Source organism: Dermacentor albipictus, chromosome 8 (genome assembly GCF_038994185.2).
Source record: "Dermacentor albipictus isolate Rhodes 1998 colony chromosome 8, USDA_Dalb.pri_finalv2, whole genome shotgun sequence".
NCBI classification, from domain to species: domain Eukaryota; kingdom Metazoa; phylum Arthropoda; class Arachnida; order Ixodida; family Ixodidae; genus Dermacentor; species Dermacentor albipictus.
This window is the reverse complement of record NC_091828.1, coordinates 122,597,501-122,611,587: the sequence shown is the minus strand read 5'-3', so window position 1 is coordinate 122,611,587 and position 14,087 is coordinate 122,597,501. Positions and strand designations below refer to the sequence as shown.

The 14,087-nt window shown below is 46.0% G+C and overlaps 1 protein-coding gene across 2 annotated transcripts in view; it reads left to right on the top strand.

The window, feature by feature from the left end:
• The first annotated feature begins 161 nt into the window (after positions 1-161).
• The window catches only part of LOC135912990 (BTB/POZ domain-containing protein KCTD9-like), an 18,232-nt gene continuing 4,306 nt past the window's right edge, over positions 162-14,087 (top strand). Inside the window, exons 1-9 of one of the 2 annotated variants that reach the window (XM_065445597.1) lie at positions 162-398; positions 711-832; positions 1,371-1,417; positions 3,513-3,600; positions 5,921-6,117; positions 7,171-7,238; positions 7,702-7,845; positions 9,221-9,370; positions 12,003-12,117. In XM_065445597.1, coding sequence (XP_065301669.1) covers positions 294-398; positions 711-832; positions 1,371-1,417; positions 3,513-3,600; positions 5,921-6,117; positions 7,171-7,238; positions 7,702-7,845; positions 9,221-9,370; positions 12,003-12,117 — 1,036 coding nt within the window. In that variant the 5' untranslated portion in view covers positions 162-293. Of the gene's footprint in view, positions 399-710; positions 833-1,370; positions 1,418-3,512; positions 3,601-5,920; positions 6,118-7,170; positions 7,239-7,671; positions 7,846-9,220; positions 9,371-12,002; positions 12,118-14,087 lie in introns of both variants that reach the window. The other variant, XM_065445596.2, reaches the window with a different exon arrangement.

Sequence of the window (14,087 nt, the reverse complement as noted above, 5' to 3'; positions counted from 1 at the left end):
CCTTCCCCCGTGTAGGGTAGCCAACCGGACATGCGTCTGGTTGACCTCCCTACCTTTCCTTCCTTCTTTTCCTCCTCCTCCTCTTCCGCGCAAGCCCTGCCCCCCGCCCGCTCTCGGAGGCCGTAAAAGAAGTGGGTGAGAGAGCCGAACTGTCATCATCACCACAATCTCCGCGCGCGATTTCGAAGGGATGTCGCGTGCTGTGGTGCTCCTGCGTGCAGCCGTTCTATAGCACCGTTCTGTGCATTTTTTACAACTCGTTTTACTTGTGGCTTTCGATCAAGCTAAGCGACATGTCGAATGCTAAACGACCGCGAACTGATGAAGATGCAGATCCGGACGCGAATGACTCGAAACGAATTCTCGTCTACCGCAACGGAAACAACACTGAATGGCAGGTAGGTCGTAATATTCTGTTTGGAGTCTTTGGATTAGTTATATGTCACAGCGTATAGACATCTAAATACTAACATGATTATTCCAACTATTCATTTTATTTCTTTTTATTTATTATTTTTTGCAGTAAATCAAAGAAAGTCTTAGACCTTGTGGTAAATGAAAGACCTAGGCAAAATTTAGCAAGTGCTTGACAAAGTTCGTGAGCACTCTCGGTGGTGCCACTTCTTTTTGTTTGTAAAGGCTGTACGTTGTATGCGCGCATACGTCGTCTTGTGATTTGTACGCCATTCATCACTTTATCGTCTGTGAAGGTGTTCACCGTCCCGACTTCTCTGGACAAGCTGCTCGAGGAGATCGGTGCCAAGTTCGGCCTTCAAGCGAGGCGCCTTTTCACCAAGAATGGCGGCGAGATTAGAAGCATCGACGAGCTGAGGCAAGTCCTCAGATGCCACTCGCGTTAACCCTAGCGCCTAAGTGGATTCAGAGCGTTGCATAGCCTGCAGGCAATGCAAGGCGCTGCATTCCGCCCTGCAAATCAATCAATCAATCAATCAATCAATCAATCAATCAATCAATCAATCAATCAATCAATCAATCAATCAATCAATCAATCAATCAATCAATCAATCAATCAATCAATCAATCAATCAATCAATCAATCAAATCAATTTCGCGCATAGCGATTCCTTGTTCGCGTTCAATCTTCGCAGCAAGACCCCTCAATTTATAGTTCGCATCGCTCAGTATAACATGACAAATGCCGCGAACAACAGTACCACGCGTAATTTTTAACGATACGGACCATAAAATGGTGATCTGTTGCGAATTTGAGCGATATTAGAGCAGCGGCAAGCACGAAACTGTTTTTATTTTACCTGCAGGAAAAAAACGCATCTCGGTGTTACTCAATATAGCATGTAGCGTGTAGAGCTACAATAGTTGACTTAACGGCAAAATTCGGTGCCTTTCAGGAATATGGACGTCCTCTACGTCTCGTCGGGCGGGGACTTCATTTCTGGTAAGCTGCAGCTCGTCTGTTAGATTCTCGCGAAGGAAGAAGATCAAATTTATTTTGCGTTGGCAGCCTTAGGATGCCGAGCGCTTACAGTCACCGAACTTGCCTAACTCGGTGTCATGCTTAAGAAATCAGTACCAGCTCCTCCATACAGCGTTTTCTATAAAAAGGAAAAAGAAAACAGAAAGAAAATCACCGACGATTACGGTACTCCTTAAATCGAAATTTGAACGCAGCTCTATACGTAGTTTCATATCGCGGCATAATGCCTGGCGAGGACGATCTGTTTCATGTGGCACGTTGCAAAGGGAGCGAAGTCTGCCACGACCGCCTCCCTAATGGGGAGATCGTGAGAGGCAGCGCGTAGGTGACGCGTGGGCGCAACTCACAGCAGCAACCCCAGACAGATCTCCGCTCAGGCAGCGTTTTGTTTCCAAACAGCCGACGCTTGCTACTTTGGCGCCATCTCGTAGCCGTCGTCGCCGCAAAGCCTGCCTTGCTCGGCATTACGCTTTTCTTCTCACGCTTTCGCCATACCTTCCTCCTCCCCTTTCCGCCTCATGGTTCCGCTGCACTCTCCTCCTCCGCTTTCCTCCTCACGCTTTCTTCGCTATCGCCGTCTTTCCTCCCCCGCTGCTCTCCGCGTTCGCTTTCATCTTTCGCTGTACTCATTCGCTCGGGTACGAGGTACAACACCGACATTCGCCGTAGGATAGGGCGCCTAAGAGCTGCGCTTTAAAATTACCAGAGGAAAGCCTGTGAAGAAGACCGTCAATGGAGCCAGATAAGGCTTAGGAGAAATCATTTGTTAAATTTAAATGGACAAATTATAAACAAAAGAAAAATCAGAATGGACGAAGCAATAACTCACCGCAAGTGGGAAGCGAACACACATGTTCCACGTTGCGCGTGCGTTGGTTGACCGGTAAGGGGTGTTCAGATCCACGCCCCAGTGGTGGCGCCCTCTGGATAAATGCTTCAGATCTTGAAGGCTATGCTTCTGCTAGTTGCATGCGGCGGAAGTGATTGCGAGAACGGGAAACACGTCATAGACGTCGGCTTTTGGACACCACCTATTAAGCATCTTCAGTAGCCATCCTCGCGTCCACTTTGTCGGGTATTCGCGGTACGCGTGCTCAAGGATATTGGCGGCTCCAACTAAATGCTCGCCCCCCAGGGGCGGCGCCGAGAAACAGCCCATCCAGGTTCAAACTTGAAACGAAAGAGGACCTCCTAACGCGGCATGCGTTTATTGCCTCGTAGTTCTCAAGTCGTCCTGATGCCGCCGCGCACAAGCCCTAAAATGAAAAGTACGGATGTCGAAAGTCTTGTTGTGAACGGTTATGCGGGTCATCGCGGTGGAAAGACAGCAATGTATTTTCTTGTTTTTCGCGAATGAAGCAGACGACGCGCATAGGGAACTTCGCATAGGGAAAAGTTGGCTGATACTGTACCCGTTCGTTCGGAACACTTCAATGGGTCAATGAAGCCCACGAATACACGCAAAGTGCCTCGGACAGCCAGTCGCGCCGCAATTTTGCATGTATAGCGGGCGTCTTTCACGCTCGGAAAAACATTTTTATTTATTTATTTATTTGACGGTACTGCCAGGTGAATTTGGCATGCAAAGCAGGGGTGGTACACACACACATACAAAAAAAAAAAACAGGACCCTTTGCAAGCAAACATAGTAGAAGCAAAATGTTGAACGTATTGAGCAACAGAAAGCTGTATCGGGAGTTTCTCATGTTGCTCTACAATTCTCTCATTGACACTTCTAATCTAAATATAATATTGGAGAAGTTGATTAATTCATTGAGACTAAGTATGTAATTAGGCGAAATGAAAGAAATAATCTGAGTATCTCCAAGCGACGGCAAACAACATTACCTTGGTTCTGTCCCACTACGTGGCATTTTAATATGTTTTCAAATCTTGGTACACGATAGTTTGGACTCCCTGTGCATTTTCTTTGACTCGTAAATGTCAGCGCAGAGTGATGTTGCGCTCAGTAGAAATAAAGCCATGGGGCCGTAGGTTGAAGAAAATCTTTTTTTTAAGTCTTAGTCTTTGCTCTTTGTCTCTTATTGTTCTTTAGCTCCAGCAATGCCGGTGCCTTCTCTGCCGCCTGGCAACTCGGAGTGGGTTCTCCTCAACGTGGGCGGGCAGTATTGCGCCACCACTAAGTGAGTGATAATTCTTTCGTGCTGGCTTGGCGCTCTTTGGCCATACCTGGCCCTTGCGCCACTAAACACCACACATTCATTCATTCGTTCAATTCTTTTGTGATACACCATAGGCATGTAACGGGGATCCTTTGCCGGGAAATGCTGTTTGTGTGAGAGAGTTGTCAAAGGGCGTTGAAGGCTGAACCCCTCCTCCCTAAATATATATATATATATATATATATATATATATATATATATATATATATATATATATATATATATATATATATATATATATATATGAGTGTGCGTGTGTGTGTGTGTGTGAAGGAGAAGAAAGGAACCGAGAAGCCCGATTTTTATTACTCATAGATTAAGAAGCCAACAATCATAAATTAATCGAAATGGATGAAAAAAAAAAATCTGCTGGCCACAAGTGGTGGACGATCCCACGTCTTCGCATTACCCGTGCGATGCTTTTACCAACTGAGCTTCAGCGGCGCCGTTTTCCCATCCATCTTCTGGGGTATTTGTTTTACTATACCAGAACTAAGACTGGGAGTGTTAGCCAGCGCCACCATTAACAAACCTTGGCCATAGATGTTATCGCACTTGGACTTTATACCTAACATCATGGCGCCGGCAGCACCGACAGCGGAAATGCGCCTGGAGTGTCCATATGTTTACTATCGCAATAATACAATGCGTAACATATTACAACTCTAATAGAATAATACAACTCTTATAACCAACTCTACCAGCCCGAATCTTCTCAGCCGGCAACAGTAATAGATGTTACACCATAAATCGCAGCATATTTCATTCGTATCTGCTATTATCAGACGAGAGCATTACCGCGTTTTACATGTATTGGAACAAGGAAACTATAGTTGTCCCGTAGATAAAGCCTCCTGCTGAATAAATATATCTGCTTCATACAGTTGAATTCGAGGTCGACTTGAAAGAAATGTGTTGCAATTGAGAACGTTAAATTCTAGCAACCGTAAGAAGCATGACTTTCATTTTGGACCTCATAGTCTAAAAACAGTTGCCTGAAATTGGTACTTTAAGAAAATTGAAGCACGAAGTTTACAAATCGATAACGCTACACCAAAAGCAGAAGTCGAAATTTTATAAGGCCGATGTCCGGTAATAATATTAGTATATTTATTATATTTATAGATTGCGTCTGTTAGAGAATCTAAAAAGGAAGAAATGTGTGACATATGAGTGTGTTTCTGTGTTAAGCATGGTTGTTGAAAGTCTCTTAACTGTACACCGCTCGCAAATTAGCGGCGTAGTCGAGGGCCACGTATGATACACCAATTTTGTCCGCTTTATATTTATTAGCAATTGCTGTCTACATACTTGCGATATCGTTATTTAATACTGATTTACAGATTTGATAACGTAGTGCTTGATGCTTTCTTTTTTTTCAGTTTCGCACATCTCAACATCTTTCTTTAAGAATTGACGCCCTAACAAAACAAAAAGAATTCTACACGGCACAGTTGCTATAGACTTCACCTTCTTTTATACCAGACATACTTAATAAATATCGGTGCAGTGTATGGCGACAGTCTCGGAAGAGAAGAGCTGTTTACGACAGGTAGCGAGGCACTGGAAGTGGTAAGGGAATACATCTACTTAGGGCAGGTAGTGACCGCGGATCCGGATCCTGAGACTGAAATAATCAGAAGAATAAGAATGAGCTGGGGTGCGTTTGGCAGGCATTCTCAGATCATGAACAGCAGGTTGCCATTATCCCTCAAGAGAAACGTGTATAACAGCTGTGTCTTACCAGTACTCACGTACGGGGCAGAAACTTGGAGGCTTACGAAAAGGGTTCTACTCAAATTGAGGACGACGCAACGACCTATGGAAAGAAGTAATGATGGGTGTAACGTTAAGGTATAAGAAATGAGCAGATTGGGTGAGGGAAACGCGAGTTAATGACATCTTAGTTGAAATCAAGAAAAAGAAATGGGCATGGGCAGGACATGTAATGAGGAGGGAAGATAACCGATGGCCTTTAAGAGTTACGGATTGGATTCCAAAGGGAGGGAAGCGTAGCAGGGGGCGGCAGAAAGTTAGGTGGGCGGATGATATTAAGAAATTTGCAGGGACAACATGGCCACAATTAGTACATGGCTGGGGTAGTTGGAGAAGTATGGGAGAGACCTTTACCCTGCAGTGGGCGTAACCAGGCTGATGATGATGATGATGATGATGATGTATGGCGAGGAAAAAGAAACGATTTCTCGCTCTCTTTTGCATTTAGATAGGGTCACCCGAGCTAAGGCGTCCCCTCTAAACTAGCCACATTGTATTTTTCCAGGACCACGCTCACTTCCTCGGATCCCCGTTCCAAGCTCGCCGGCATCTTTTCCCAGGGACCAAACGCAGCGGACTTCGCTGTCAAGAGGGACGCGCAGGGCGCCTACATGTTTGACCGTGACCCGGTGTACTTCAAGCCGGTGCTCAACTATCTTCGCTACAAGAAGCTCGTGCTCGACAGGGGGGTGTCAGCAGCAGGTGCGTGTTCATCCTCTTTCCGGCACATCCCGTGGATGCCATGTGGATATCGTTTCTCTTGTTTTTTTTTTGGGGGGGGGGACGCACCGGTTAAGGCGAACCAAGCAACGCATTACCCTTATCACTTTACATAAACGAAATATAGAGCAAACGGAGCAGATATAGTCTGGCGAAAAAAAAATCGCGATTGAAAAGATTAAAGATTAAAGATTAAAGATTGAAGATTCATTTAAGTGAAATATGCTTATACAGCACGAAATAGTATGGGCAGGAATAACACTGCGCGCGCACTACACATGCAGACACGGAACAAAACGCGTCATCTTAGGGACAACTAAGGCCTATTGACCATATCCAGATTTGGTGACATACGCTTAACTGTGACTCGCACACAAAGGTCAGATACGTCGTCACCTTTATGGAGACTGTGGCCCCGTACTCACAAAAGAGGTCCTGCGCAGGGATTGTTCGCAAAGAGAAATTCCAGCCAATCCTGATGCTGAGCATATTCTTTTACGGAAGGCGGCCGGTCAATGTCGAATCGCGATTGCGAACGATGAGCTTTGTGAATTCGGCGAGAGATTCGCGTCGGCGTAACGCCGCATTCTCGAGTAAATGCGTGTATGGAACAATTGCGTGTATTCCCGGAACAATTAGGTCACTGCCATTAGATTATTTCCTGTTAAAAGTTAACCACACCTGATTTTATGTATTTTCTTGTTGTTACAGTGTATTCACTCAATTTCGTTTCTGTACTGACTTTCAGTGTTGCTGTTATTTTGCGTTTCATTTGTGTCATCTGCCTTATTTCTTGTGAATTTTTAATATGTTATTGTTTACTTTTTTTGTATGACTTTTTTTTGTCTAACCCACTTCTGCAATAGCCCCATATAGGGGCTACAGTATGTACAAATAAATAAATAAATGGGGTGGGTCTACGTCAAGGCTGCTTTTTTTATTTGTCGGGTCTCATTACGTGAGTACAGTACCTACAGAATTGTGTTAACTCGAGTTTTTAAAAAAGTTATTCCAGAAGAACCTGTTCTGTTGCAGGTGTTCTGGAGGAAGCCAAGTACTTTGGGATCGAGAGCCTGGTCAAAGACCTCGAAGCCCTCAGCAAGGTGACGCGCCTGTGATTTGCACGCTCATTGCTCGCATGTTGCGACGCAGTGCTTCGACCCGCCATACGCTATGAGTATTCAGTTAAAGAGGCGCTCAAGGAAAACACGCCCGCCGCTGCAGCGCAGTGAGTGTGGCATATCGCGGCTGAGCTCGAGGACCCGGGTTCGACCCCGGTCGCGTCGGTTGCATTTCGATGACTGGACGCGCAAAAAAATGCTCGCGTGCTTAGATGTAGGTGCACGTTAAACCCGCGAGCTCTAGCTCGTCGAGCTCGGCATCGCAGCGCCATACCCACTGCGCGGCGGGTTCTTCAAAGTCACGAAGCCGTTTGAATCCGGAAAGACGAAGGCAATGTTGTAGGTACATGTTGTACTACTGCTCGTCACTTGCCAGTAGCTCCATAGTTCGCCCTGGTAACTTTTTTTTTTGTAGGGAGCTCTGTACGACGGTAACGACTCGCAGGAGGAAGAGAGAACCGGCGACAAAGACGACGCCCAGCCCGGTCTCGGTTTGGGCCCTGGCGAGCGCGGAGGAAACCGGCCGCTTACTCGGGATGACGTCATATACGCCACTGCGAGGATGCCCGTTGCCGACATTCGTTTCCAGGTATGTATATACGTGTTTTTTTTTTTAGCGAACCATAGGTGGCGGAAGGATCAACAGTCGTCGAGTAAGGGAGATCTTCCGTCATTATTCAAAAGACTAGCGCAAAATAGCAGGGACAAAGACAGAGAAGACGACAGGACTTAGCGCTAAGTCCTGTCGTCTTCCCTGTCTTTGTCCCTGCTATTTGGCGCTTGTCTTTTGAATAATGATGACACACCAACTAGCCCAGCTTTCTGCCTTGATCGCTTTGAGGTCTTCCGTGGAGCCAACGTTAGTAGAGCCTTGTTGAAACGCAGGCTACAGAGACATTGCTGGTTCGATAGTTGCAGATAACTTAAGAAAAAAGTATCCACGTTCCTGTGAGCCTCGGTTTTCTTCTGATACGCACGGAATGTTGCCTCTACAGGAGCGCTAGGCATACACGTGACTCAAGGCAGGACCACTGGCTCGCTCGTGCGCTCAAGCTTCGCGCAGATGTGCTATTTACCGGTTGATTAGTTAATTAGTGAATAATGAATGAATGAATTACTTAAAGAACTAATCAAATAATAGGAATGATGCAAGCCAGACGGCTCAAGGATGAGGGCAAGGCAACATTATAAAACACGAGACAGAAGGAAACAAGAATCATGAAAACAGTCATAGTGACATTGCACCTAAATATGAGAAACTGCTACATGCACCAAAGTCAGCGTTACAGGAAAATATTGCAGCTCACTGCACTATACCTGTAAGCGGAAATACATAGATGTATACACATGTACGCAATTAGATGTTAAGCGAAATGACAAATATGAAATTCGAAAAACTGATGTGACGTTGAAAAATAGAAGAAACGGTGCAGAAAGAAGTTTAAGCAATAGCGTTCAGGTGTTCGATGGAGAACCGGCGATCAGGTGACAGATTATTCCAGTCACTATTTTGATTTACACATGCTTTCAATGCCAATGCTGTTTATAACAGGAGGGTGAAAAGTCAAATAGAAATTGCATCAAAGTCGATGAAACCATTGCGAAGAGGGGCGTAGTCGGCATGGACACAAATGCTTTCCATTAATGTAGATTGTAATGGTGGTCCAAATTTCCGGAGTCCCCCACTACGGCGTGCCTCACTTTCATATCGCGGTTCTGGCACGTGAAACCCCGTAATTTAATTATTCCATGTAGTCGTCTGCTCGCTTTACTAACATATCTTTAATGAATGCTAGCTGTAGATTATGGCACTGAATGCAGATGAATGCATTACAGTGATATTTGTGCTACCACAAATGATGACGGTAAATTGAATAGAAACGAAACAAAAAGAACTCCCCCTACGATGGATTGGACAGGCAAAGCCCGGCGGACCAATCAAAGTGCCGTACTCGCTGACGCAGGCCGCGGACTTCACGGGCGCCGACCTTTCGAGCCTGGACCTGCACCGAATCAACTTCAAGTGGGCCAAACTGCGCAACTGCAACCTATCCCACACCAACCTCAGCCACTGCTGCTTCGAGGGCGCCGACCTGAGCGGAGCCAAACTCGAGGTGACGACAGCTGTGCACGGATTTCACCACGTGTGCGCAGAGCAACTCGAAAATTAGGGACGCTTCGAAACATCAAAAAATTCTTATCGAAATCGGCAACTATCATTGAATAACCGGAGCACTTCTAATATCGAGTTAAATAGGGAACATCCTTCTGCTGACAAAGGTGCAGAAAAAGAGGAAATAGGGAAAGGCGAGGTGAAAAAAGAAGGAAACAAAAAAGCTATAACGTTGAAAAAGAATTTTAGGGGTAGCGTGCAAAAGCAAGTAAGTTTTAGCACATGTAAACATCATCACAGTGGTTTAGTAGCCACGCGATCATGCTAGCAAGCACGATCGAGGCCGCGGGTCGGATTCCAGGTCGCGCTACTTCATTATTGTAAGAGCGGAATGCAAAAAAAAAAAAAGTAGATGGCAGATACCACGCACGTGGGTGTGTCGGTGATAAGCGAAGCTTCTTTTTTATGCTTACCGGAATGTGCTCACTTCTTATTTTTCCCTTCTAGGTACCTCACCGTTCCTATAATACATTGCTCAATGCATGATCTGTTCCCCGTCTGCTTCCTTCCTTCTTTTTTTTTTTTTCGCTCTCGTCTGCTTCTGTTGCCGACTTCGTTCCCCCTACCTGTGCCTTATTTGTTAAGTTTGCTGCTGCCGACTTCTGTTTCCCTTATCTGTATGACTCGTTCAGTTTGCTGCTGCAGACTTCCGTTTCCATTATCTGCAGCTGACTTGTTAAGTTTGCTGCTGCTGACTTCTGTTTCCCTTATCTGCAGCTGAGTCGGCTGCCGACTTCTTGCCTTCATGCCCCTTGCTTGGCTTATCTGTCTTGGCACTTAACCACCGGCGAATGCCGATTCTGTAGTATTGGCAATGTATACTTACGTGCCTAGTGTCACATGCTTACTTGCACATACCCTAGTGTCCCAAGTTGCCTATTCTAGCACATACTCAATGACACTTGCTCGGGCCCAGGGTTCCGTCAGTTCGGGCGTATACTCGGTGGCATGTCTCCACTGACGCATACCCAACGCCTCAAGCTGTTGTATTATCAGCAGCACAGTAGCCGGCGTCCTGGAAGCGATAGAAGAGGCAAAGAAAAGCTTCACATTCAGATGTAAGAGTGTACAGTGTTTCCGGAGAACGTTAAGTAAGCCCAGGTGGTCAAATTAATCCGTAGTCCTCAACTATGGTGCCTCTCGTAGCCTGAATGAAAGTAGAGAAAGGACACGTGACTGGCGTACTCATTAAAATCTAGAGGGAGAGAGCGACAATGAAATAGGAGATGAAAGGTAGAGATGTTAACGAGAGTAGCCGTCCAGTTGGCTACTCTAAAACGGGGGGGGGAGGGGGGGAGGAAACACGATATGAGATATAATGCCTGCCCGACCGCGTTGAAAACAAGCAACGACCACAGTCTCTAATACGATCACCATGTTAACACCCAGAGGAAGGAATGCAACTGGGCAGGTGGTGTAAGAAAAAAACCCGTAATTAATTTCAGCGAAGCTTTCTTTGCCTCTTCTCCGGGTTCTTGCGGTCGTAGCATTTTGCTTGCCTAGTAGCTAGATGATGTAACTTCTGGTTGTTGGTATGCGCCTCTGAGTATGTGCCACTTTGTGCGTGCCCGAATAGACAACTTGCGGCCACCGGCAATCTACCCATTCTCGGCCGATTCCTCAGAATTGTTATGCACCAGCTGTGACGAAAGTGCTAAAGAAATGCTAAACGTATTTACATATCTGTCGCACTTATCAGTGTGCACATATCTCATCACAGTGCCGTCGACAGGTATTATACACCGCCTCTTCCCTCTTGACACAGATTGCTTGCAGCTAAAGATGAAGCTGTCCTCGTGACCTCTACTGTTGCTGCTAACTCGCTAACTGAGAGAAGCTTCGCGTCATTTAGATTGTAAGTTCCGCTGGATTTGTGTGGATGTTCGTTGTTATGTAATGGGTGCAAGGGGGATGAAAACGCTTGTGGATGACGGTATAGAATCATATCATCATCAGCAGTAGCCTGTTTTTATGTTCACCGCTGGACGAAGGCCTCTCCCAGCGATTTCCAATTACCCCTGTCTTGCGCTATAGCTGTTTCCAAGTTGCGCCTGCAAATTTCCCAATTTCATCACCCCACTTAGTTTTTGCCGTCCTCGACTGCACTTTCCTTCCCTTGGTAATAATTCTGTAAGTCTAATGGTCCACCGTTTATCTGCCCTACGCATTACGTGGCCTGCCCAACTCTATTTTTCTACATTCCAAATATTTTCCATCATTCCCACAGAATATAATGTGCATAGGATAAATGAAACCAGGAAACTTGGAGACGGCCTTTGTTTTTCACTGAACATAGAATAGGTGAACGATTAAAGCCTTACATTCTTTCCCTGCATCAAGTGCTGTCTGAACATAACACCTAGAAAGTACATCGTGAAAAAAACTTATTTTTTTCTCTCTCTCTCTGACTGATGCGTGCGTTTCCTCCGTTCCAGACGTTACGTTATCGGTCGTTACGAGGTCTACACCTTGCCATTTGAATGTTCAAAGATTACTGACAACAAATATGATAAGGATGATGATGACCTCTCCAGGTTCTCCTCGTTTATGCCTGCGTTGCCCCTTTTTTCCAGAAAGCTCAGCTTCTCGGGGCAAAGTTGAACAAGGCTAACCTGTCGGGAGCCAACATGAATCACTGCATCCTGGGACAACAAGGCGATATCGCTTCCAACAGTGCTGACCTCGAAGGTACGTCACTTGCTTCGCTGGGGCCTGCTGCATTGCAAGTTTTAATGCGTTAGCATTAAACGTGTCGAAGAGAGCTCTTGAACGACTCGTACTCTGCAATGTGATGAACGGGGTATAAATCGTGGATCCGGGCCTCATAGAGGTGCGACGGAATCCTGACGCATTTATCTCGCATTTACCACTGGATCACCATTGAATCTTGTTGCTGGTGTCGCCATTGCTGACTTTCTTTCATTCGAATGCCCTTCGTAAAGTTTGTTCCTCACCGCCACGATGGGGCTAATAGCAGTCTGCTGCTCAGTGCCAGGTCGGGGGTGTGATTCCCAGCCGGGCCAGCTGCATTTTGACGGGGGGCAAAATACAAAAACTCTCGTGTGTCTGGATTTAGATATACGTTAAAGAATGACAGATGACGAAAATAAATCCGAAGCCCTCCGCTGTGGTTTCTATCAATTCTCCCATATTGCTGCTTTGGGACGTGCACTTCACTGAATGAGTGAATGAACGAATGAATGAATGAATGAACCAATCAATCAAACTCTTGTTTTCCACTTTTTAAACCCAACTACGTATATGGCTAGCCATGCTGAAATGAATACTAAACAGAGACATAACGTTAAGATGTGAACTACGCTCCTGAAACACTAACGGGACCACTTTTACCCATTGGAGGAGCTTAATTGGTAAGCCAGGAGAGACGCAGAAAACGCTAGACATGTCGCGAAGCCGTCTTGAAGTTCCGCATCAGCTGACCGTGACGTAATTAAAGTAGACATCGCCTGCTCGGGTCTAGTAATTTGTTCACCGGTAAAGAAGCAGCGCGTTGGCTCTTTAAATGTAGGCCCTCTAAGGTTGCCGTGCCTTTTTAAGACAATGTTTGGTAGGAGGGGCGTTTAATAAAAAAAATTCCACTGACCCACTTGCTGTGAGCTTTCTCTACATAGTTGCCACTGAGAGCCATGCACTCCTGGCATCGTTTTACGCAGCTGTGGATATTACTCTTGGAGCATTACACAACCTGATACTACTCTGTGTCATGGCATTGGAGCCATGACACAACGTGAGCGATGAGCGTATCATCATTAGGAAACTTCGTGCTTCTGAAAAATAGATTCCTTTATTTAAAGAGGTTGAAACTTGAGGGCGCATGGTTGGGAGTGCACGGGGAATGGTGAGGAATTTCATATCTACGGAAACAGTATAAAGGTTATAAACAGGGATAAGGTGCCTCAGAAAGGCTGGCCAACGTTTCGATAGGAGACGATAGGAGATAGGAGGACTTATCTTCGTCAAAGGCGGCCTCGTCGTCCTCGGGGTGTTCGTTTTAAAGGGTTAGTAGAGTGACGTCACGTTCGGTTGTTGGTGGCGGCTGGTTGTAAAGGGAGAGACTTAAGAGAATGGGCGCTGTCACCTGCTGTCTGCGGGAGCGTGCTTCCATATGTGCAACATGCTAATTGTGAGCAGGAGCATTGCTTAAGTTTAATGGTGGGCCATCTTGAAATCTGTGGGTGGGCCACTTAAGATTTAGGGGCGACTGAAATTTGGGCGTTGGCCAAGTTGAATTACGGGTGTGAGCCAACTTGAGATTTTTTTTGAGTGGGGGGGGGGGGGCGAGTGGGCCAACTGAAGGCTGCTGAGCGTCCTTCGGGTTACGAACACCTCGCGGGCAAGAGAGGGAGTTGAGACGCTTGGTGCGTTTTCATTGGGCCTTACCGAGGCACAGTCAGCACACAGAACTGCGCGTTGACCTCTGATGCAATGGTGTACAATGGCGCAACGGCATCATTTTGACCAAAAGCTTCGGTCCCGTGCAAGTGCCGCAGCTCGTCAAAACTGCGGCCCTCGCACGAGCCTATGCGGTAGCTTCTGATTTGAGACGCCTTCAACGTAATAAGTGTGTCATATAATCTGACTAAGGGTATCGGTGGTATATGCAAATGTCTCCTGCATATTTTATATGTGACATGCTA